A 25,852-nucleotide genomic window follows, 5' to 3' on the forward strand; every position below is an offset into this window, starting at 1 on the left:
TGTTGCACTGGTTATGGATGAACACTGTTTGACGAGGGTAGGGAGAGGTTTTCAGCCATCTAAACATTCACCAGCAGTAGCTGTGTTTATACAGTGAATCATGTCTTATCTCTGGCCATGTGATGATGACCTGACTAGTTTTGTGAAAGAGGGTGCCACCTTGTTTCATGTTGCGTCCCATTTGAAACATTCACCAGGAGTATAATCTATACTGTTTACTGTACACATTAATATCTGCTTTCACGTGTGTAGCCTTCCTGCTGTAGAGACAGCCACACCAACACACCCGGGGTCAGGCCAGGCTGGGTAGTGCCTGTGTGAGCAGGCAGGTGTTGTGTAGAAAAGCTGGTTTTGTGTGGTTTAAACTGCAGAGTTTCCCAAACTCGGTCCTAGAGCCCCCACCCGGGTGCACGTTTTGGTTTTTGCCCTAACACTACACAGCTGATTCAAATAATCAGTTTGATGATGAGTTGGTTATTTGAATCAGCTGTGTAGTGCTAGGGTAAAAACCAAAACGTGCACCCTCTAAGGGGGGCCCAGGGCCGAGTTTGGGAAACCCTGGTTTAGAGTGTCTTGGACTATCCCAGTGACATGTGAGGACCTGCCACTGGCTCTGTGTTTGCAGGGCTTTGTTGGGCTGAAATAAAAGCTGCCTCCTTGATACTCTAAATAACTCTGGCTAAGGATGATAGATTCTTCAGACAGATAAACTGGAGGTGGAACAGAAGACTCTTTATTCACACAACTCCAAAAACCTTGATTCACCTTTACATGCAGTACACACCCAGAAAGACCCTTATACACATTATACACAATTATACACATTATATACACAATTATATACACATTATACACAATTATATACACATTATACACAATTATATACATATTATACACATCATACAGAAAGACATGCAGATATTCTAATTAGTCTAGACTGGATATACATTTTAAAGATACAGTATCATTTGTTTGATTTACTGTGAAATATGTTTTCCCTGATATTGTGAGTTACAGTTTGTGGTTAGGTCATTGTGTTTGTGTTTGAGAACTAGATCATTTATAGAGTAAAAGTACATGAGACTAAATTATTTTAATATTTATTTTAGTCAGTGACCTTGACCTTGAGTAAAGGGAAAATGGAGAAAGAAAGAGACAGGGAAAGTGGGAGAAAATCAGCAATATGTTGCAACAATTTAGGTCATGCATTCATCTTGTGAGAGTTTTGTTTAGCCTTGTCACAGTCTGTTAATGGTTTTTCCTTACTTTAATGTTAATGTTGCAGGTACTTAACTAGTCACTTTAGTGGTACTTATGCTTGAGTCCATGCATGTTCACATGTGTGCAGCGGTGTACGTTTGCCTGTGTGTCCTCAAGATGGAATGCCCGGTTTGCTGTCCTAAGCACGTGTATGTGTAAGTAGGTATCTAGAATGTGCTTATAATAGTGTGTGTGATAGTGTGTTTGTATACATGAAGGTGTGTGTGTGTGTATACGTGAGGGTGTGTGTGTGTGTATACGTGTGTGTGCGTGCTCTTGCGCTGCAGTAAATCAGTGTGTACCCATCTCCTCCCCCTGGAGCTGTACTGCAGCAACGGCAGAGGACACCTACTCATTCAAGGGTGTGTGGGTGTGTATGTGTTTTAGAATGAGGGTGTCTTTTGAGGATGTATGGTTGTGAATATTAGTGCATTGAATGTATATTGTATGAGTGATGAAGGTGGTGCTTGTGAGTGTGTGTATATCTGATGAGTGTAATTATGGGACCCCTGCACAGGTCTGCAGCACCCTTCTCTTTCTGTTTTTTTCTCTCAGTTCTGGAAGCGTTCCCAACTCTGCTGCAATTATTCTCTGGTGGAAGAGCCCGGATGGAAGAGCAGTGTGTCTGAGCACAGCACCTCTCATATGGACCTCCCACACACACACACACACACACAACCGCAAACAATTTTTTCAGAATTCTAGATAATCTTGCACTTATTTTGTAGTTCTATCCTATGCAATAATGTACCAGTCATGTGTCCTGGCCTGGTGCCAGCTCTGTTGCTGTAATGTCATGCAGCCGTGTGATGACTAGACACAATCTCATATGTCCATATTGATGCTATGGATGGATGGAAGCAGACACTTTAATACACTCTACTTCCTATTGCATTGATTGATCATGATTTTAACTGGGATGAAGTGAATGTGTCCGGCACCACCTCGGTACCCGTCTCTCTGCTCTATCCACTGCATGTTAGCTTAGACCAGGGTTTCCTGGTCCTGGTGCCCACCGTGGGGTGCACATTTTGGTTTTTGCCCTAGCACTACACAGCTGATTCAAATAACCAACTCATCATCTGTCTTTGTTTATTTGAATCAGCTGTGTAGTGCTAGGGTAAAAACCAAAATGCACCCTTGGGGTCCCCATGACCGAGTTTGAGAAACCCTGGCATAAACAACCTCTACCTGCCCTCCCTCTCCCTGTCCTTGTCCCAACACACTGCATCTACACACCATATACAGAAACAACTATACTTCTAGTACTTATTAGAAACTTTCAACAGATCTTCAGAACATACACTTAACAGAAACATTAGACCAAAAGCAGAGAGAAGTACTTAACTGACAGATGAAAGGCAAAAAACATATTTCATGTATCTGATTTAAAACAGTTTGGCCAAGATATTCTATCTGAAAGAGAAAAGTGCAGACGGCTAATGAATTGTTCTCCACGCCCCCTTATAAAGACTATAAATAAATAGTTCAGAACACAGGAAATAAGCTTCCTTATGAATAATAGACCACAATGCAATTAAATTGCGATGGAAGCAGAAACATGCTTTACTGGCAGTTACCTGCAGCTGACTACTTTTGAAAGTCCAGTCGCAGTTTTCAAAGTTTTCTGCAGGTCAGTCAGGTACCCATCCGGTTAGTTAATAATGACACTAATAGGTGTCAAATTGTGCTGAGCAGCTAAACTAGAAGAGTAGAATCCTGTAGGTCCACTCCTGACTCCTGACAAGTGCTGGGAGGTCCAGACTTGTACTGATTCTCTCCACATTGCAATCCAAAAAGTATGGGAACATAATGAGCGAGAGAGGGGGCGAGGCAAATGAGTGAGATAGAAAAGAGTGAGTAAGGGTGTGTGTAAAAGAGAGAGGGGGTGATAGCGCTCCCTCATCCTTAGCTGTGTGTCTTCTCTGATACTGTAACTGTAGACCTGCTCAGGTAGCCAGTTTTCTTATTTTTTTTAATCATCTAATTTCTCCTCTCACTGTTTGAATAATCTATTTACGTCTCAATATTGATCTCTGGTTCATTCCATATAGGGCTATTCTCAGGTTTTCATCATTTAGAATAGATAATCTTATTGTTTAATTTTCTGACAGTTGAATAGCACATAATAGGGAGTGTCTGAAAGCTGTAATGGTATTCTGTAATATGTTTATAAAAATAATGCAGTGATCCCTCTACCTTTACAAGTTGCTGACTAATCAGTGATAAAAGGATAGAATCCGAGAATGCAGTTTTTCTACAGTATATGACTCCCTACTACAGTCAGTCAGGCACCGGTGGTCATCTCTCATTGACATGGGTTGGGTACATCTATCATAGGATGTAAGGTGTGTCAACATGAGAGGATTTTTTGAGGGGGGTTCACACCATCTCATATCTTAATGTACTGCCAACCACATTACCTTAGTGTCACTGCAGAGTTATGAGAACATCATGTTATGTTCGCTGGTTTGACCTTCTGAGTGTTTACAGGGACAGGGACCGTTGCACAGGCATGCACTCACACACACACACACACACACACACATCCTGTCCCTCACACACATTCCCTGGCTCCTTGATTACCAGAGGGTATACTGATGGCTATAGATGCTAATTAACCTGATGTAGGGGAATATAACACTGTCGTTAGTCCTGGTCTGGCCATGCAGGGCTGGGGACATTAACTAATCCAGACCCCCACCGCCACCATATCAATATCATAATGTGAAAACCTGGGAAGGAGAGGGGAGGGGGCGAGGGAAATGCAGAGTCACAGGAAACTAAACTCTGTCAATCTATCATAGGAGAAGGATGAGTACAGAGAGAGGGAGGGAGGAGAGCACAGGAGGTTGGTGGCACCTTAATTGGGGAGGACGGGCTCGTAGTAATGGCTGGAGTTGAACGTTATCAAATACATCAAACACATGGTTTCCATGTGTTTGATACCATTCCATTCGCGTCGTTCCAGACATTATTATGAGCCGTCCTCCCCTCAGCAGCCTCCACTGGAGAAGAGAGAGAGGGAGCGCTCCCAAAGTCACATTGAAGGTAAACACACCCTCATTCATTCAGGTACAGACTTCAGATATAACAGGAGTAAAATATGTTCACATTTTACAGTGTAACTCAAGGGAGTGATTGATGAATGTATCGTTTTTTTTATTAGCAATTGGGGAATTGTCACACAGGTAACTGACAAAATAAAGGAAACACCAGCATACACTGTAAAGTGTCTTAAAAGGGCGTTGGGCCACCACGAGCCACCAGAACAGCTTCAATGCGCCTTGGCATAGATTCTACAAGTATCTGGAACTCTATTGGAGGGATGTGACACCCTTCTTCCATGAAAAATTCCATCATTTGGTGTTTTGTTGATGGTGGTGGAAAATGCTGTCTCAGGTGCCACTCCAGAATCTCCCATAAGTGTTCAATTGGGTTGAGATTTGGTGACTGAGACACACACACACACACACACACACACACACACACACACACACACATCCTTGAAACTCCCTATGCTGGGCACTGGTCATGACCCTAAGCATGATGGGATGTTAATTGCTTAATTAACTCAGGAACCACACCTCTGTGGAAGCACCTGCTTTCAATATACTTTGTATCCCTCATTTACTCAAGTGTTTCCTTTATTTTGGCAGTTACCTGTATATCAATGTTGGATCCTGTTATATCTATTTCTACATCCAGGGTGTTTATAAATACAAGGTAGTGGTGAGCGTGTCCCTGGTCTGTATTACAGTACCCCCTCCAACCTGCAGTGCTCTCTCTGATCTCCACTCTGACAAAAGTGCCTGCGTCTGCATTCACACCCTGAGTCAAGAGAGGGGAGGGGAGGGGGAGAAAGAGGGAGACAGACAGGGAGGTTAAGAGGAGGAAGAGGAGGAGGAGGAGGAGGGAGAGAAAGAGAGAGGGGCAGGAAGGCACTGAGCCAAGAGAGAGAGAGCAGGGAAAAGTTGAGAGAGAGCCAGAGGGGCAGGCTAGCAGGCAAAGGGAAGAAGAAACTGGGGCTATCCAGGAAGAAGAGACAGGACCGTCCGAGCCAGCAGCCATAAGTCACCGGGGCTACTGCAGCAGCACTCCTCCTGTCCATCCTCTCTCTCTCTCTCTCGCTCTCGTTCTCTCTCTCTTTCTCTCTCTGACTGGGGCTGCAGCCTGCCTTTCTCTGCAGAGGAAGCGCTGGCTGGTGGAATCGACTTGACTGCAGCCTAACTGACTGCCGGTGCGCAGTGATTCTCCCCTGGCTCAGCTCAGCTCAGCTCTGCCGTGCGTTCGTCCTCACTGACTCAGCTGTGCTGTGTAGTCAGCCTGCTGGTCCAGCCTCTCGGGAACACAGCCACAGGAAGAGGTATGGTGCAGTACTGTCTCATGCTGCGCACACAGTGTTTTACATCCCCTTTACTCTCTCTCTTTCTCTCTATATATATCTCTCTTCTCTCTCTCTCTCTCTCTCTTTCTGTCTCTCTCTCTTCTCTCTCTCTCTCTCTCTCTCTCTCTCTCTCTCTCTCTCTCTTTCTGTCTCTCCTCTCTCTCTCTCTCTCTCTCTCTCTCTCTTTCTGTCTCTTTCTCCTCTCTCTCTCTCTCTCTCTCTCTCTCTCTCTCTCTCTCTCTCTCTCTCTCTCTCTCTCTCTCTCTCTCCTCTCTCTCTTTCTGTCTCTCTCTCCTCTCCTCTCTCTCTCTTTCTGTTTCTCTCGCTCTCTTCTCTCTCTCTCTTTCTGTCTCTCTCTCCTCTCTCTCTCGCTCTTTCTGTCACTCTCTCTCGCTCTTAAATCCTCACTATTTCTGATCCTCTTTCTCTCTCAGTTTAGGAGTGCTCTCTTACTGAAGGATTATAGCTGATTGACTTAGTTTGTCTTGAGTTTGTTTTTAAGTCTGAACCCTCTTCCCTGACACCCCACCCACCCCATACCTCCCCATTCTCACTCTTCCTCTCTTCCTGCATGCCCTCTGTCTAACCGACAGTCCTTCTGACGGGAGTGTTTTGGGGCTGGCAGGCAGACGCACTGCAACCAGGACTGGCTAACAACACAGTAGAACGTGGTGCCTCGGTTGGGACCAGATCAGACGCCCAGGCACAACACACAACCAGACCAGGGGGACTCTGGGTTACATCGACCTGACCACCAGAGGAGTTTTGACAGGATAACTCCAGCCCAACGGACCCCGGGCTGGATCCCACAGCAGGGGGTGTTTTGGACGGGTTCAGAGTGCCATGGAGGTCCAGGGGAGTGGGGCTGAGCAGCCCAGGTCCAGGTGTCTGTTGTCCTCACACACCGCCTGGCCCCGGACCAGCCTGATCATCACTCTGCTGCTCAGTAAGACCTCTCTGTCTCAGTCATATATATCCCTAGTGCTTCTTTTTCATCCTATCCCTCTCTCTCTCTCTACACCTCTCCTCCTCTCTCCTCTCTCTCTCTGCACCTCTCTTCTCCTCTCTTTCTCTTAAGTAAAGTTTGAAGAAATGTTCCCAATTCCGCAAGCCCAACTGCCCTGTCATGTACTATGAAACATTTACTGTATTTGCCATCTGATGTCATTTTGTCGTTCCATAGAGTGGACTCAATACGGTTAAAACCTTTCTCTCACTGCAGAGTGGTTGGCAATATTGTGGCAGCTGGCTTTTCACTGTATGGATTGATTGGTGAAACTTTGTATCAGAGTTTTATTTGCGTGGTGGCTAGAAAATGCAGTCAGTTTGCGTGCTGAAGTATGTTTGATGGATAACTGGGCATACGTAACCACAGAATTACATATAGAATAGTGATTTTATAATCTCAGTGTACGTAACACCCCTCTGTTTCACAACCTGAATCTGAGTTGATCAAAGCTGCAGCAGTGGCCTAGTGTCTGTTCAGAGGTCTGTCACTAGATATGTTATCCACAGTATTATTATGCAGGACCTATACATACATTTACCTATTACAAAAGCAGTCTATCATAGCAATAGTATTCATAAGAATTTAAAGGGCTTAAAGGAATAAAGGACTTTATTGATATCAGACATTTAACACATAATTTTACTTTGCCTTTACAGTAAACACAAAACGAAGATATTTTGTACAACATGGAGTTACTATATTGATTTTTCTTTAGCTTTTAACTCGGAGTCAAGTTGTTTCCAGGTAACAATATCAGTGTGATGAGAAGGTCCCCTGCAGATCCAGGTTAATAGAGTAATAATGCAGTGGGGAAATGGGAACTGGTCTGAGTTTAAGGGATGGCATCATGGTAGCAGCATCTGCTATGTGAATTATCAGGGTAATAATATCAGGGTAATATTACCCTGTTCCTTTTAACAGACAGCTGGACAGACCAGGAGCTGTCAGCCAGGCTCAGTCAGGCTCTGATGTTCTCACGCTCTGAGCCAACAGGACTGCAGGATCAGTCCAGCATTACACCCCGCCCCTCCCTCCGCCCCCCTGAAGCCCAATTCACCATCTTAGCCAGATTATGCGCCTCGTTGGTTGCAATTAAACTATTTCATACGCACACGATTGCTGGGTAATGTAGGACATGAAGGCTGATCGTTTTGAGGATTTACTGAATAAATCAAATGTTGGTCTAAAATGTTAGATAGTGATGTTCTGGTTCTATAGATTGTATAGTTGTACAGGTAGGTCTATGAGGTTTCATGCTTGATGTGTTCTAGAAAGAGACACATGTAGGTTAGAAAGTAGAGCATCACTGTTCCAGTTAGAAGCCGATCATACGGGAGAACCTCAAATAAATGACAGTTTGGAAACAAAGCCATTAGATAAGCAACTCAATGGAGACTGCTGCTGACACAATCCATAGGGGGGTCTAGGAGGGTCAGAGTGCCTTTCACCACCAAGATGTCCTGATTTGGCTGTGAATGGGGATTGGCATGGGGCTGAGTCTTCGCTGGATGATGTCCTCCTACCTGTATTTGTGTCTTACATTATTTTTCCTCTCAAAGTTAACCAGCCCCTTTGAGCCATATCCTGTTGAACTTCAGTTACCACTATACAGTATATAAATGGTCACCAAACATCAGAGAAAATATACAGACAGAGAGATGCAGAGGCAAGAGTAGAATCACAATGCAGAGTAACAGAGAAGGAAAATGAGCGACAAAAAGAGAGGACCAAATAACAGTGAAGGAAATGGAGAGTGAAGGACAAAAGAGAGAGAGAGAGAGAGAGAGAGAGAGGTGCATCTGCCCTGTGTGAGTTTCTGCAGAATCACTGTGCTGCATTGGGGCAGAGAGAGAGAGTGTGTGTGAGTCATTTCGAAGGAATTATGCATTCATACATATGTTCTCCCTCACTGTGCAGCCCACACTACATCCATATATTGTCCCAAACTGCAGGGGGAGGGGCTTGTCCTAACCTGACCTTGAGTCGGTTATTGATGATGTCACACAGCTGAGGGGTGATGTAAAAACAGAGGGGGGAGGAATTTTGAGCAATGGGGGCTGCAGAGGGACAAACAGAGCAAGAGAAAATGGGACAGAAAGGGCAGACAGGACAGGTAATACTATTGGTTAGAGAATTGGAGGAGAGGACAGACTGGGCAGAGGGAGAAGTGTGTGAGCAGCATTGCTGTATAGTCCCAGTGAGTTTATGTACCCAGACAAACCATCCGTTATCTTTAGGTCCACTTGAGAAGTGTTGGTGTCGGCATTATCTGGATTATGTTAAAGAGGTGGCAGGACCTGCGTTATTTAGATTCCCTTAAAGAGCGAGATGAGCCTGAACTCATTTGCTAATTACCGAGTTTAATGAGCCTGCATTGAGTTAAATGGCCTCACAACATCCCAAACACTGTAATAAAATACCACACACACACACTTGTAACTGTACATAATCTGCCTGGTATAAATACAAACTCATACAAATTCGTACAATCAATCACAAACAGTGTGAGCATACACATACAAACAGTAATGGATCGTTTTTAGTTTATCATTTTTAACAACTTACTGACAGCCCCTCTATCTATCTATCTATCTATCTATCTATCTATCTATCTATCTATCTATCTATCTATCTATCTATCTATCTATCTATCTATCTATCTATCTATCTATCTATCTATCTATCTATCTATCTATCTATCTATCTATCTATCTATCTATCTATCTATCTATCTATCTATCTATCTATCTATCTATCTCTCTATCTATCTATCTCTCTCTCTCTCTCTCTCTCTCTCTCTCTCTCTCTCTCTCTCTCTCTCTCTCTCTCTCTCTCTCTCTCTCTCTCTCTCTCTCTCTCTCTCTCTCTCTCTCTCTCTCTCTCTCTCTCTCTCTCTCTCTCTCTCTCTCTCTCTCTCTCTCTCTCGCTTCCTATTTTATTCCCCCTCTTTTTCTCTTTTTCTTCTTCCCCCTACCTCTCACTGTGTCAGGTCTGTGGGTCTGTGCCATAACATTACTGCAGACCTAAGTGTGTGTAGTCTGTGAATTGGGTAGACAGTGTTTGTACGTGTGTGTGCGTGCATGTATGTTTGTGGGGGGGGTGTATGCAAATGCATGTATGGAAGTGTATATACTTGTCCTATCTTACTGTAATATGCACATTCTCTCTATACAATAGTTAAGCTTAAGTGTATGTTTCAGTAGTAAAATGGGTTATTGTTCAGATGTTTCGCTGTTCCTATCTTTCTGTCAGTAACTATCTATGGTAAGGTCAAAGGGGAAATGTCAGAAGCAGATATGGTATTGACCCTCAGTTGAGGTCAGACATAGTCTTCAAATGCCTGATAGTTTTCAGGATCAGTTAAGAAGGGATATGGGTAGAGGGGGTAGGGGATTATCACTTCTTTTTTTTTTTTACAAGCTCTATGTCAATGGATGAGCTATAGTAACCTGAGAATGGACCAGAGATACATATCTCTCTCTCTCTCTCTCTCTCTCTCTCTCTCACTATCCTCCCTCCCCTCTTTCACAGAGTGCAGCACCATTTGACACCATTGTAAAAGAGAGGAGCTGGCTTGTTATGCACTTGTTAAGTAAAAGAGACGATATTTCGGGAACGATTTAATTCTGGAAACAGTATCCATTGAAATATGGAAACCACATGAGTAGACTGTGTACTTTCCTTTCTCACTATGGTGTGTGTTGTCTTTTCCCTTTCTGGATTTCTCAGGAGTATTGTGTACTACCTTATAGATTATGCCCCCCTCCCTCCCTTCCAGGTGTGTGGTCTGCTCAGGGCCTGGAGATGTCCACAGGGAAGGTCCCGTTCCTGGAGGCGCTAAACGGCAGTACTGTGCTGCTACCCTGCACCTATGCCAGCTGTATCGGCATCAAAAACCTCTACTTCAACTGGCAGTACAACGACAATGGCACTATGCAGAAGGTGGGTCAAAGCTGGCCTGGCCCACTAAAACACAGCAGCCACACAACTACAGTCATTCATGTCAGCTCAGATCTCACACAGATAGGGCCACGGCTGGGATATTCAAAGTCACTGTTAGGATGTCATATTTTCAAGTGTTCTAATTTAGGTGGTGTAGACCAATAGTTTTCTGCATCAGTAAGTGATATCTCTAATGTGAATGTTTTGATTTGAGTTGTGGTCAGATATTGTGAGTGTCAGATGATTGACGGCTGCCTGGTCCTCTCAGGTTTGTGAGTCGGTGATTCCGGCAGACGGGATGGATCCTCATCCAGTAAGTATCTACCGGGAGCGGGTGGATTTTATCGGCACCAGTGATCACAACAACATCTCCATCCTGCTATGGAACATCACCTTTGAGGACGAGGGCCAGTACACCTGTTTCGGACGCAACCCCAAAGAGAAGGGCAAGAACCACAGCGCTATCTTTACCCTTGTCGTGGTGGACGAGTGTGAGTACTAACTAGCATTCTCTTTGCTTTACTCCAGGCAGATACATTTGGAAATGCTAGGCGGGTAGTCGGGTACTACAAGCAACAACGTCTAGATGTGTTGTGCTGTGTAGACGATGCACTGTAGGTAGCTAATGTCTGTCTGATCAGCCTCTACCTTCTCCTCTCCCTGGCTCCTTCTCTGCAGTACGAGTGGTCGACAACACTCTCACCATCATAATTGCTTCTGCAGTGGGCGGAGCCATCGCCCTGCTGATGACTTTCATGCTGGTGAAGAACTTCATCCTCTTCGTTCTCTTCAAAATCGAGGAGAAGAAGTGAGTAAGACAGAGTAGCAACGAGACCACGGAGAGTAGCCAACTGGCCATCCACACAGAGAAACACCTTTAGCTCATCTTGGTGCCTCCAAACTGTAGTAAAGCATCAATACAGTCGGGCTACAATTATAAAAATACGTGGAAAAGCAGGTGTCTCTTCTAACCCTCCTCTCTCCTCTGCTCCTCCCGTCCACAGAAAGATCGAGTGCCTTGTACAATCTTCCTCAGCAGATGAAACAAACAATGTCTCAGGATCCAGAACTTCGAAACCACCAACACCAAAGAAGAAATGAGAGTACTTGCATGTATGTACATCCATATATAAATATACAGTTATATCTATGCATATATTTATATGCATAAACATGTGTATGTACACATGACTCCATGGGCAGGTTTCTTGGGCAGGTTTTTTGGACTGAGAAGCACGTCCGATGGAGATTCTTTATTGAAAGTGTTTGTTAGTCCAATAAGCTTAGGCTGTGTCCAGGAAACCGCCACCATACGTTCAAGTAGATATATTATTTTTTTAAATTAAACACCTAAACCTAGGACTGTTTTTCATATGATAATAAAAAGAGAAAACAATTATGATTAATTTAAAATATGCTTAAGATGGGGAATAATGCTATGTAATAATGCTGTTTAAACTGTGCTGGATCCTGCTCCTCTCTTCACCAACCAACCCAGTTCAACTGAAACTGTCTACAAATTCAAATGTTATGTTTTGTAGAAAATATATGGGACATTATTCACAGTTTAATTCAATCTCCAGTGGCATTATGCCACTTCAGATTCAGCTTCAGTCCTATTGAATAATACCTCTGATTCGTATCAAGTTTAGTTTAGTGTTGTTTAGAATACAATATTAACTCTGCTATTCCAAAAGTAATTCATTAAGCCTATTGTATCATATTTAGAAACGAAGGTCTCTAAAGGGGTGTTGCTGTGGTGAAGAGTGAGAAATGATCCAGTTCAGAACATAATACCTTTTCTTTGCTTGATATAAAACACTGGTGCCTGTTAGCGCTTCTATCTTCCTCTGCTGGTAGGGAAGACTAAATACTGCAAAACCATTTACCAAACGCAGCAAAACGCAAAGGAATAATACTACAAGCTGATGAATGAAATGATAGACAATCCCTTGAAACCAACCCCCTAGAAAAATGAATAAACCTCTACTAATGCTGCTTTTAAGACAAATAACCTTAATGCATTTATAAGCATGTGAAACCCCAAGGCAGATTTAGAGACACAATGCTTGACAATAGAAATGTACTCTCTCTTGTGTTCTTTTCTGGAATCCCAGATTTAACCACATGTAATGTGTTTAGTTCTGCTTTGAAGCTGGTTCCAAATCTGCTCACATCATGCCAACCCCCACTACATCCAGTGTGCATCCAATGGTTGGCTAGGCTATGCACAGTACACTATTAGGTAGTGGGTTTACTGGCTTGAACATTTCTATACTATGTCCACTTACAAATAGCTCTCTCTTTGTTGTACTGAACACATTTACTCAGACCCATGTTTTTACACACTGCAATAAGTACTCATATGCTGCAGCGCAGCGGAATTTATGATGGTTCATTCATGGCTCATGATTCAACACAAATTCACCATGTGCAGAAAACAGATATCCCTCATCTACAGTCATTACGGATACCTCCATTAACTACACCATAAAGAGATGCATGGGGCAGCAGTTATGATGCAGGTAGAGTGATAGACTGGAACAGATCTTTACTGGACAGTGTATAATAGACACACAACTAATATCCCATTTTCAGCCCATTTATTATGACAAAACTGGGATAACCCTGAGAAACCCACATCTGATCAGGAATGGAATGTACTCCTTTCATTGGGTTCCTAAGTTACTATGGAAATCCATCGCTATTGAACTGCAATGGCATATATCCAATAGTGGTACGTTTAAGACGCTGAATGTCTCGTTTTCAAAATACCTTCAGTGTGTGGGAAAACATGCATGTTCAGGGGAGAACTTAATGTCTATGTCCATTGTCTAGGACCTTGCTGCATCTGTCATTGTATAAACATAACAAATATACCTCCCTCAATCACTCAAGTTGTTTCTAATGTGGACAAGCCCCAGTATTGCTGTTCCCATAGCATAACCCCCAAATAAGTGCACTGGCTTGTAACAATAACAGGAGGGTCTTTTGGGAACTTTACTTAGAAATGTATATTTTTGGGCTGTGCTAGAAGTGTATGTAAACCACAGAGATGTGTTGTACCAGTGGAGCAGTGAGTTAGTGAACCTAAATAGTTGTATATTTAACATGAGGGTAAAGTTGAATTAATGACCTCAGCTGTCTTAGATGGGAACAAACATATGGCATGGTTAGATCATAGACAGTAGTAAATGTACTATCTCTGGTTGGACACGGCTTTGAGCTTATGGAACTGAATCCCTGGCTGATTCATACTCTCCTAAGATAACAGTGATACTATGCAAACACAAACATGACTACTGAGCGGAAGACATTCATGTACTATAGGACAGGCTCTCCCAATGGGATCTGCTTTCACAACGCTGCCCAGACATTACAGCAACATGACGATAGCTATTGCAGGATTCCAATATACCATTTTGAGTTCTTTACTGTGATGATAATGTGAGCAATAAAAATGACAAGAGCAACAGTAATCAAAGTAGGTTATGGGAAATGGAGTTCTGATGAGCTGATCCAGGGTAGATAGGGAACATAGGCTTATAGTGCAGGGGTATTCAGTCCTTGAGGTCTAGAGCACTGCTAGTTTTCATTGTTTTTAACCAGGGACTGTCTGGTTCAGACCTGTGTGACACCACCAGTGAACAGATTTTCTGGCCAATCAATGATATTAATCAATCATTTAACCACAAGGGAGACATACAGAGTAGTGCAGACCTCGCTGCTCAGATTTGAATACTCATTTTGCCTGTTAATGCACAGATGTATAGGCTTCCCCTTCTCACTCTGGGAAGCTAGCCTCCTATTTCTGTTTCTATGCGGCACTTTGTGAATGTTTGGAAGGCACAGAGTGGTGTCTTTTCGCATGTCTAGTGTGTAGAGACCTCTGTCTATTGTTGTGTTTCTGGTGTCCGGCTATGGCTCATCTTCTATTCTGCATAAGGGGCTGTGGGATGGAGTCCTGTGTGAGAAATCCTCTAAAAGGTTCCTGAATGTAAGAACCTGTGGAGATATGCAATATACAGTATGTAATTTAAAGGAGCAACAAGATTTTAGCCATAAATTAAATTTCTTCATGGTTTGTTGGAGACTGCTTACAAATGGCTTAGTATAGCTTCTTACCTTATCACAATCCAAAAAAAGATTGTTTGAATACGTTTTGTATTGCTAAATGTTTTTGCTATTGTTGTCAACCTGACAAACGAGAACCAATCGTGATACAGGAAGTTGTACACAACTAATTTGCAGCTTCACACGGCATTCTAAAAAGTAGGTTTCATTCTTGTGAATTTCTATTCCTTTGCTACTGCTGGCATGTAATTGATATTTGGCGCTAGTTGCAGGTGGAAATGTTACATGTATAACCTCTTAACAAACATACTTATAGCCTAACTGTGAAAGTGACACGTGTCCTGTTGAAATGCCCTTACACAGTACTGTAGAGGTACCAACTGTCTTCCCTGTACCCTATTCTTTTGACAACTGTACTGAAAGAACTGGGTAGATGAAGCAATATGAAAGTGAAATCTTTGTCGTTTGGAAATTCTGAGAACACTGTTGTACCAAGTTGTAGTAGCAGAGTTGCTGAAATAGTGACCTCTCTATCATCCATTATTGCACTTTTGACAACAGAATGTTTGTGAATCTATAATGTACCCAGACATTACTGACACCTTGGTCCCACATTGCTCTCCCAACTAACGTGAATGTACAGTCATATTTCTCTTTACTCCCTCTCAAATGATGCCTCCTCATGTAATCTCTCCACCATGCATATCAGCTCCATTTTACTTTATTATAAAAGCCACCAGAATCCAATAAACTTTTAAATTAAACAGTGTGTGTTGTCATTTTTTGTTGGCTGTCAAAATTGAACAATACATTATCAAATGACAACCATTTACAAAAATTGAATTTATTAAAACAAAACATTTAAATACATAAAAAATAATCTCATACAGTACTTACATCTCTCAAAGGAGTATGAAAAATAATAAAAATGTGAACATTCACAGGCCAGTATTCAGTCAGTCAGTGCGATGTGTTTGTCCTTTGATGACTTTGAATGTTTGCCAGACCCATTCAGCGCTCATTGAGAGAGAGAACACCAGTCAGTTGAGTTACCTCGGAGAGAAACTGGATTTTTAGGAGTACTTCTGAAAAATAGGACAACCAAATCATATCAGGTAAGGAATTTTAAAGACACCTCTAACAAGTGGGAATACATCAAAATCTGTTTTCCATCATATTATCTGGCTCTGCCCTCCCTCCGTTTGAGTCCTAGAGAGGTCTGTCGTAGTGGCCAGACACCCACCTCCATGATGGAGTAGATCCAGTTGAGTTGCTGCGCTACGCTGCAGTAGACCCCAGGGTTCCCCGGGCGGGCACAGCCCACCCCCCAGCTCACCACTCCCACCAGCTGCCAACACTTGGATAGGAACACCAGTGGACCCCCACTGTCACCCTGGGAGAGAAAGAGAGAGCAAAATAAATGGCATTAGAAGACAAATGCAAAGTATGACTGCATTGGCAGTGTGATAGTCTAGCAAACTAACTAAAGGCAGCCATTTTGTAGGCGTTAGTGTATTGGTGGAGGAGCTCTACCTGGCACGCGTCCACTTTTCCCTCCATGTTCCCTGCGCATAGCATTCTGGGAGTGACTGAGGGGCCGTAGATGGAGGGGCGGGAACACACCTTCCTGTCAATCAGATACACAGTGGCACTCTGCAGGACTGAGGAGATTTTACCTGGGAAAGAGGAAAGGGGATACCTAGTCAGTCAACAATGCATTCAACTGAAATGTGTCTTCCGCATTTAACCCAACCCCTCTGAATCAGAGAGGTGCGGGGGGCTGCCTTAATTGACATCCACGTCAGCGGCGCCCGGGGAGCAGTTAACTGCCTTGCTCAAGGGCAAAACGGCAGATTTTTTCAACCTTGCCAGCTCAGGAATTCAAACAAGCAACCTTTCGGTTACTGTCCCAACCGCTAGGCTAACCACCGCCCAGGAGATAACAGGTAGCCTCTTACACTAAGAACACAATAAAAATGGCCAGACAGTACGGAAGTGTGCACTTCTACACGCCCTGCCATTGTTGGGGCTTTGGTCTACATTAGGGCGGTAGGTAGCCTAGCTGTTATGAGCATTGGGCCAGTAACCAAAAGGTTGCTGGTTCAAATCCCAGAGCCGACTAATTGAAAAAGCTGTCGATGTGCCCTTGAGCACCATGAGTTCCTCCTGTAAGTCACTCTGGATAAGAGAGTCTGCTAAATGACTAAAGTGTAAAAAAAAAAAAAGGAAAAGAAAGTTGGCTTTACATTGATTGGCTGTATGATTTAGCTATTTTTTTTATAGACCTGCCTTCTGCTCTGTACAGATAGCCCTGTCCAGTCTCACCTTTCTCGTGCTGGAAGCCCCAGCCAGTCACCACCAAGGGGTCCCCTGCCTTCAGAGGCAGGCTGTGGGGTGGCAGGCACACTGGGCGGAGGGTGTCTGGAGAGAGTCAAGACATCAGTTTTCTTTATTATAAACTGGGAGGTTCGAGCCCTGAATGCTGATTGACTGAAAGCTGTGGTATTTCAGACCGTATACCAAGGGTACGACAAAACATTTATTTTCACTGTTCTAATTACGTTGGTAACCAGTTTATAATAGCAATAAGGCACCTTGGGAGTTTGTGGTATGTAACCAATATACCACGGCTAAGGGCTGTATCCAAGAACAGCCCTTAGCCGTGGGATACTGGCCATATACCACACCCCCTCAGGACTTATTGCTTAAATGTACGTCACTGTACAACATAAAACAAACCAACCAACCACGGCAGAGGACCTCAATTATGGGTTTATAGTACAGTGACTAGAAATTAGTACCAAAGGCTATATTTTTCAATGACAGTTGTTTCGGACAAGAAAACTGGTTGGGAAAGAAATACAGTCCTGGCAGTTCAACTTCATAACACTAGAGGACAGCATGGGGAGTTAACCCCCTGTGTGTGTACATGTTCCCATCCATCAAGCTGAGCAATGATGAAGGTTATAGGCTACTGTAAAGGACTTTGGGACGGTTGAGTAACTGCTGGAGAGGTGTCCAGTACCTCCGGTAGTGACAGGCCTGATGAGCTTCAGCATGGCGATGTCATAGTCGTGAGTGTCAGAACTGTAATCTTTATTGATTATGATGGCTGCTACAGAAATACCCCCAGTAGACATCAGGTGGGTCCTACCCAGCACCACTTGCCAGAGGTTCAGATCCTTCCAATCACTGGGTGTGTGTGTGAAAGAAAAAGGTCAGTGTTTGTTTTGCATATACAACATTAAACAAATAGTATGACAGCAAAGAGAATAATGATAAAGCAAAACACAATGTTGAGTGTGTGTTGACCTGCTGAAGCAGTGTGCAGCGGTGATTAGCCAGGTGAGGGAGACCAGGGAGCCTCCACAGACGTGCTGGTGGTCTTTCTGCAGGCTGGCCTGCCACGGCCACTCCTCTATGGTGGTGTCAGAACCCCCCACCACCCGGTCCTGCCCCACCGCATCCCCACAGTCTGGAGGGACACGCAAGGGATGACAAGCCTTGGTAATGGTAAGCGCTTCAAACTTATTACAAAAATCCAACCATTTATTTCAGGGGGTACCATGAAGTATCTATAGGGGTAGTGGCAAAAGTGTGTAGATGGGTGGTGATCATTTGAAATCTTTACCTGAGCACGATAGAGCTATCACTGAGCCTGAGATGCAGGTTTCTCTGAGAAACAGAGAGGATAGTCAGTTACTCACACCTAAACAGTCAGATGGTTGGAGGACATCCAGAAGAACATATACACCTACCTGCTGATGAGTGCAGTGTGAAGGGGACCCTTAGTTCTTGCTCTTACTGCACTGAAGGACTCTCCCAGTGAGGGGTGTAGGCTGTTGACATCCAGTCTATTGCTTTTAGGGTTCCTGGTGTAGATGACAAACAGTAGTCAGATATATACAGGAGATACATAAGACTACGTATCTGACTGAATAGAAGAAGACTGCTGAGGTCTTATCTTACAGTGTGTATCCCAGCTGCTGACAGGCACTGCGGGTGTCGCTCAATCCCCAGTCGTCTGCACACACGGTGCTCCACCCAGCCTCCACCCTGAACACCTGTAGCACCATGCTCTCACCCACCAACCGCACTACACACACACACACAGAGACACACACAGACAGACAGGAGGATGGATGGATGAGTTAAATGGGCAATCGGCAGAAAAAATAAAACCCGTTCCCGCCCCTCTAGAGTTTTTGCAGACTTGTATACTGTAGTATTTACAGTTACCTATAGTATAAATACTGTAGTAAAATACTCTTTAGTATGTACTATAATAATTCATGTAGTGTTTTTGCGGATTGTAGTATTTACTGTAGTGTTTTTGCTGACATTACTGTAGTATTTACTATAGTGTTTTTGTTTTATATAAGTGGAGGGTTTCTCCTTGAGGAAACCTATTGGAGAATACTATAAGAGCACATTTTCCATAACCTGTAGGTAGGAAGGAAGGAAGGAAGGAAGAACTGGGGTCTGAACGGATAGTGCAGAGCTTCTGCTCTTTCCTATAATCTGTATGGAACACAATATGGTCTATACTTGGCATGTAGGGTTCTCACTTATGGGTGGCACAAATTGGGATATGGGGGAAGGGAATGGACAGGGTATATGCAAATTAAATACTGTAGTATTTACTATAGTTTAAAAAAGTGACGTGTTTTTGCAGACATTTCTGTAGTATTTACTACAGTTTTGTGATTAATACTGTAGTATTTACTATAGTATACTACAACATTATATAGTAAGTACTACATGAGAGGGACACTACAGTGTGTAGTATAGTATTCTACAGTATGCAACATAATTCTATAGTAAGTACTGTAGTATTCTATAGTAAACTGTAGTACATTTTCATGTGGGCAGTTTCATGGGCTTAGTAGCCTCAAATGCAGAGAACTTGCCTACGAATTGGCACATCGAAACAACATCCTTGTCTGATAAAGAAATGTGTGAGTGAGATATGACTAAAATGTCACACCCTCAGTTAAACTAATAATGTATGAATAATTAGTAGACTAGAGCTTAGAGAATTAACCAAATGTGTTTATATCCCAGCAACAGAGTATATACTGGTTCCCAAAACACACAGGGAAAGGGGAGTGAAAGGCTTGCAGGATATTGTGAGGAGGCGAAAATTAAGGAATGCAGCCTATGATAAGAACATGTGTATGTATATCTATGTGTGTGTGTGTGTGTGTGTGTGTGTGACCTGGTGGTCAGGATAGCAGAGGAAAACATGAGCTAAACCCATGTATAGTGGAAATATACAGCCCGCCTACAGAGGGGTGGGATTTTTCCTCTGACGTGTGTGTATAAAAATATTGTACGACCATTTGTTGCAGAATTCTCTGAATAAAGACCTGGCTATTACACTGAGGCTCTGTCCGTTTCTTGATCCAAAAGCCTTACAACCTTTTGGGAGACGCACAGAGACACTGAAATAGTTAGTTAATAAATTCTCTTAACATTGTCCCAGACAACTGGCCAAGAAATGTAAGGGTAAGTGATATTGAACAGCGAGAGATCTGTATCTGAATGTAGGCATACATTTAAGCTATACAATATATCACACCCCCATTCCATGAATTAAACTGACCCACCAGCACCATCACCTACTTACCTCAAGGCGGCTCAACTTACCCTGTCCCTATGCTCAACTTACCCATTACCTGGACAAGCTATGTTTTCAAAACGGATGTTACCATGAATTCTGATTCTTTCTAAGGATACACAACATCCTGAAATATATCTTTGTTAGAAAGAATACTTTCCCTAGACGTAGTGATGCAGATACCCCACTCTCCCCTACAACAGTTAACTTATCAATGCCTCGTGCTTAGTTTATGTTCTTCAAGAATCAATGGGTACAATCAATAATTTCTAAGTCCGAAAATGTATGTAGCAACTGCACATTGCCCCTTTAAGTGGAATGGTAAGATGAGAGGTGGATGATAGAGGGAAGGGAAAACTGATGGAGAAGATGGAGGGTGGTACTGGTGGTCTTGCCTGGGAAGGTGGTGTTGGCTGGCTGGCTGGACACACAAGTGAGCTCGTCCTCTCCACCGGCACAGTCTGCTTTCCTGTCACACACCATCGCCACGGGGATGAACTTCAATGACTGGGAGCAGAAGAAAAACTTGCGGTCGACAAGACACCAGACTGGAGAGAGAGAGGAGATGGGTAGAGAGGATGAGGGAGAGAGAGAGAGAGAGAGAGAGAGAGAGAGAGAGAGAGAGAGAGAGAGAGAGAGAGAGAGAGAGAGAGAGAGAGAGAGAGAGAGAGAGAGAGAGAGAGAGAGAGAGAGAGAGGTAGAGAGGATGGAGAGAGAGGAGAGGGGTAGAGAGAGAGGGGTAGAGAGGATGGGTAGAGAGGAGAGGGGTAGAGAGGATGGAGAGAGAGGAGAGGGGTAGAGAGGATGGAGAGAGAGGAGAGAGGTAGAGAGGATGGAGAGAGAGGAGAGGGGTAGAGAGGATAAAGGGGAAAAGAGATACAGGTTACAACAGGAATAGGATTTAGAGAAACTCCAGACTTTAATTGTGGTTAAAGTTGTGACATGAGACGGAGGAGGGACATACTGAAGTAAGCACCCACTGCCAATATCCCCAGTGTGACCAGTACACAACACACAGTGATCAGGGTCATCTTCTTCTTAGCCCCCTGGTTTCCCTGGTCCCTCTGGGCCACCGTAATCTGCCTCTTCTGGCGTTGAGGCATGATCAGAGCTGTCGGTGTGAGGACAGTTAAGGTAGTCAGATGTGAGTTGTGCAAAAAAATATTGTTTCTCTCCTATTTTGCCACTAAGAAGAAGAAGAAGAAGAGGGCTACATTATGATGTGGTACTCCAGGTAATATACAGCAATCTGTTTTTAACTCACCTCGAGACAGGTCTAGATGTGTGGGCTTGTCCTTGGTGCTCTTAACAGCAGTGTGGGTGTGTGAATCTAAAGGGAGGGGGGGAAAGAGATCAACAGTAGGAACAGCATCTGAACCTCAAACATTTGTGCAATTCTACATTTGTCATTATATACACTTGTAGATTGAAAGGTAGAGTTAGTATGTCCCTGTCTCACATCTTACCAGTGTGCCCACCAAGCTGTCCTCACTCGGCCCTGCTATCCTGTCTATCAGCTGCTCTCCAGAAAAGTCAGGTAAGGCTTCTGCCAAGTTCTAGAAAACAGACAGATGCCACAATGCCATTGCTCTCACAAGCCCTTCCTGTGCCCTAATGACCAATCAGCAGGTGGGGCGGGATCTTTGCTAATCAAGCTAAATGGTTTGGTGTGAGGAGGTGATGTGATTAGTGGAATCAGGCGGGTTTTGGGCCCTGGCTGGGATAATACCAGAGACGGAAGAGGAAGCGAGACATCTCACTCGCTCCTTTTTTCTGGTTCATATACAGTGAATGAACTACTAGGCAGACCAGACCCAGCTGCTAATGCATTGGTGCGTATGGGAGAGCCACCCCTTAATTAAGCAGACCGGAACTGTGACCATTTTTGTCTACGGTAAACAGCCTTCATTTATGGTTAGTGCTATCTGGGAACCTTGGGAAGTCCCTACCCTAACTTTAACCCTTACGTTAATAGTTTTAAATGTAAACTTCAATAGGATGACGTCAGAGGTGGGACGTCCCAAGGATTATCCACCCTCTTTGATGATACTACAGGCCCAGCACTGTCTGTCTATTTATCACATGGTTGTCAAAAGACCCAAAAGATATCCCATATGAGTAAACTGCTGTACATTTTATTGACTGATCTATGTGAGTGCATCTCCTCCTGGTGGGAGGAGCTATAGGAGGACAGGATCATTGTAATGGCTGGAATGGAATTAATGGAACGGAGTCGAACATGTGGTCTCCATATGTTTGACGTATTTGATACCATTTCATGTATTCCATTCCAGCCATTACAATGAGCCCATCCTCCTATAGCTCCTCCCACCAGCCTTCTCTGGTTTATGTGCTTACTGTAAATGTGCTTACTATATATTACTGGGATGACTCAGGTATATACCATCATTGTCTTAATTATTTGTTTATTTTACAGTATCTCTTTCCATTTACTACTTGACTTATGCTCTGACAGGGTTGTCAAATGCACACTTATTTGACATCTAGGGCTGTGATTCACCTCTCAACATAGATTTATCACACAACAGCCCAAGACAAAAAAAGAGAACCTTGCATTTGTTCATAAACATACTGTACAATGCAGACTGTGTGGTTAACACTGCCCTTCCCAGTCCCACCATCCCATATAACCCAGTGCAGTCCTCCTGGCCCTAGAGGAGCAGAGTCAAGCCCACATGTAAAGTAGCCTACTCACCAACATCCTTCCTCCGCTCCACTGTAGCCCCAATCCCTCTGAATGTCTGTGCAGGTATCAGTTTCTGTAGCACCCTTAGCGGTGTTGGTAAAAAGCAGATGTTTCTGGTTTTCAGGGATACAGTATTTTCAACCTAACTTCCATTTACCCTGAAAACAGAAGCAGTGACTTCGCTCAAGCATCTTTCTACTCCTGCTACGTTAGATCACTCCTGTAGAGACAGGAGAGCCTGTATCTGGTCCTACTCTTGCTCCCCAAGGGTTGAATGACAACTGTAGACCCACCTACTGTATTTAACTGCCATTTTCCTCCCCCCTTTCCAATGTGCTGTTCTTTTCTCTGAGAGCAATCAATCAATCAATCAATCATTCACATGAATTTATAAAGCCCTTTTTACATCAGCAGATGTCACAAAGTGCTTATACAGAAACCCAGTCTAAAACCCCAACGAGCAAGCAATGCAGATGTAAAAGCACGGTGGTTACTAAAACCTCCCTAGAAATGCATGAACCAAGGAAGAAACCTAGAGAGGAACCAGGCTATGAGGGGTGGCCAGTCCTCTTCTGGTTGTGCCGGGTAGAGATTATAAGAGTACATGGCCATTAAGATGTTCAAAAGTTCATAGATGACCAGCAGGGTCAAATAATAGTCACAGTGGTTATAGAGGGTGCAACAGGTCAGCACCCCAGGAGTAAATGTCAGTTGGCTTTTCATAGCCGAGTATAGAGAGAGAGAGAGAGACAGAGAGAGAGAGGTGATGATGATGTGTTTCTAGTTGTTAGTCCAATGCAGGCTTCCCTTCATTCCACAGGACTGACAGAGATCCACATTCTTATAGTAAAGTTCTGAATGACAGAATGTAGACATGTCTAATTTAATTCTACATTAATTTGTACTTTATTGGAATATTTTAGGAGTAGTATTTTTACTGGATTTTCTTCATCGATCAGTCCTGTAGTTATGGTTATTTTGTTCTGTCATGTGTATAATTCTCAATTGAAACATCAGATGGTGCATTGAATGGTTACTGTAGGTGTAGTAAAATGTGGCCACTTGGAGTTGAACAGGAAAGAGATCACTACCATTGTCCTTGTTATATGCTTTTATTATATTCAGATGTACATACACTACCAGTCAAAAGTTTGGACACACCTACTCATTCCAGGGTTTTTCTTTATTTTTACTATTTTTTACATTGTAGAATAATAGTGAAGACATCAACACAATGAAATAACACATGTGGAATCATGTAGTAACCCAATCAAAATATATTTTATATTTGAGATTCGTCAAATAGCCACCCTTTGCCTTGATGACAGCTTTGCACACTCTTACATTTTACAGACGCTCTTATCCAGAGCGACTTACAGGAGCAATTAGGGTTAAGTGCCTTGCTCGAGGGCACATAGACAGATTTTTCACCTAGTCGGCTCGGGGATTAGAACCAGCGACCTTTCGGTTACTGGCACAATGCTCTTAACCACTAAGCTACCTGCCGCCCCTCTTGGCATTCTCTCAACCAGCTTCATGAGGTAGTAGCCTGGAATGCATTTCAATTAACAGGTGTGCCTCCTTAAAAGTTAATTTGTGGAATTTCTTTCCTTCTTAATGCGTTTGAGCCAATCAGTTGTGTTATGACAAGGTAGGGGGGGTATACAGAAGATAGCCCTATTTGGTAAAAGACCGAGTCCATATTATGGCAAGAAAAGCTCAAATAAGCAAAGAGAATCGACAGTTCATCATTACTTTAAGACTTGAAGGTCAGTCAATACGGACCTTGCAGTCGCAAAAACCATCAAGCGCTATGATGAAACTGGCTCTCATGAGGACCGCCACAGGAAAGGAAGACCCAGAGTTACCTCTGCTGCAGAGGATAAGTTCATTAGAGTTACCAGCCTCAGAAATTGCAGCCCAAATAAATGCTTCACAGAGTTCAAGTCACAGACACATCTCAACATCAACTGTTCATAGGAGACTGTGTGAATCAGGCCTTCGTGGTCGAATTGCTACAAAGAAACCACTATTAAAGGACACCAATAAGAAGAAGAGACCTGCTTGGGCCAAGAAACACGAGCAATGGACATTAGACCGGTCGAAATTTGAGTCCAAATTTGAGATTTTTGGTTCCAACCGCCATGTCTTTGTGAGACGCGGTGTGGGTGAACGGATGATCTCTGCATGTGTATTTCCCACCGTAAAGCATGGAGGAGGAGGTGTTATGGTGTGGGGGTGCATTGCTGGTGACACTGTCTGTGATTTATTTAGAATTCAAGGCACACTTAACCAGCATGGCTACCACAGCATTCTGCAGTGATACGCCATCCCATCTGGTTTGGGCTTACTGGGACTATCATTTGTTTTTCAACAGGACAATGACCCAACACACATCCAGGCTGTGTAAGGACTATTTTACCAAGAAGGCTATTCTGAAAGTTCTAATAGAGGAGTCGAATAATGGAACACCCAATACTAGCCATGGTAGGGATTGTAATAATAAAACACATTTATAGTATTTATAGTATTTTATAAAGGGATAAGACAGTATTACAAGAAAGGATAACAATAGAAATAATACATATTCAAATATAACAAATTAGAACACAAGTACTCAATCAACATAGTGGAGATAAAAACATAGCAAACAGAAGACATAGAAGGCACAGTTTGTGGGTAGGTGTGGATGTATTGTGATGGAAGGTGTGGTGTGCGTTTTTTTGTGTTTGGAAAAGTGTGGCGTTAAGTGAGTGAGAAAGGAAATGGTGGAATATCCCAGAACCAACGTGTGTCTGTGAGCAGGGGTTGTGAGAGAGAGCTTTCAATTTTGTGTAGATGAGGGATATACAT

At 43.3% G+C, this 25,852-nt stretch overlaps 2 protein-coding genes across 2 annotated transcripts; one reads left to right on the forward strand and one right to left on the reverse strand.

Annotated features, from left to right (window-relative positions):
* The first annotated feature begins 5,202 nt into the window (after nucleotides 1-5,202).
* LOC121579980 (sodium channel subunit beta-4) lies at nucleotides 5,203-15,436 on the forward strand. The gene is made up of 6 exons (XM_041895021.2): nucleotides 5,203-5,626; nucleotides 6,241-6,593; nucleotides 10,435-10,598; nucleotides 10,867-11,089; nucleotides 11,277-11,406; nucleotides 11,603-15,436. Exons 2-6 carry the CDS (start codon nucleotides 6,491-6,493, stop codon nucleotides 11,697-11,699), a joined length of 717 nt encoding a protein of 238 aa, XP_041750955.1. The 5' UTR covers nucleotides 5,203-5,626; nucleotides 6,241-6,490; the 3' UTR covers nucleotides 11,700-15,436.
* A 64-nt stretch (nucleotides 15,437-15,500) lies between these two features.
* Nucleotides 15,501-21,860, reverse strand: LOC121580362 (transmembrane protease serine 4). Its single transcript, XM_041895412.2, has 13 exons — nucleotides 21,759-21,860; nucleotides 21,557-21,622; nucleotides 21,257-21,403; nucleotides 20,688-20,840; nucleotides 18,642-18,768; nucleotides 18,431-18,544; nucleotides 18,304-18,347; nucleotides 17,985-18,147; nucleotides 17,698-17,864; nucleotides 16,998-17,093; nucleotides 16,206-16,348; nucleotides 15,916-16,065; nucleotides 15,501-15,757 (listed from the first exon to the last, which is right to left on the reverse strand). Exons 3-13 carry the CDS (start codon nucleotides 21,393-21,395, stop codon nucleotides 15,746-15,748), a joined length of 1,308 nt encoding a protein of 435 aa, XP_041751346.1. The 5' UTR covers nucleotides 21,396-21,403; nucleotides 21,557-21,622; nucleotides 21,759-21,860; the 3' UTR covers nucleotides 15,501-15,745.
* Between the last annotated feature and the right edge of the window lie 3,992 nt (nucleotides 21,861-25,852).

This window comes from Coregonus clupeaformis, chromosome 13 (assembly GCF_020615455.1).
Source record: "Coregonus clupeaformis isolate EN_2021a chromosome 13, ASM2061545v1, whole genome shotgun sequence".
Lineage (NCBI taxonomy): Eukaryota > Metazoa > Chordata > Actinopteri > Salmoniformes > Salmonidae > Coregonus > Coregonus clupeaformis.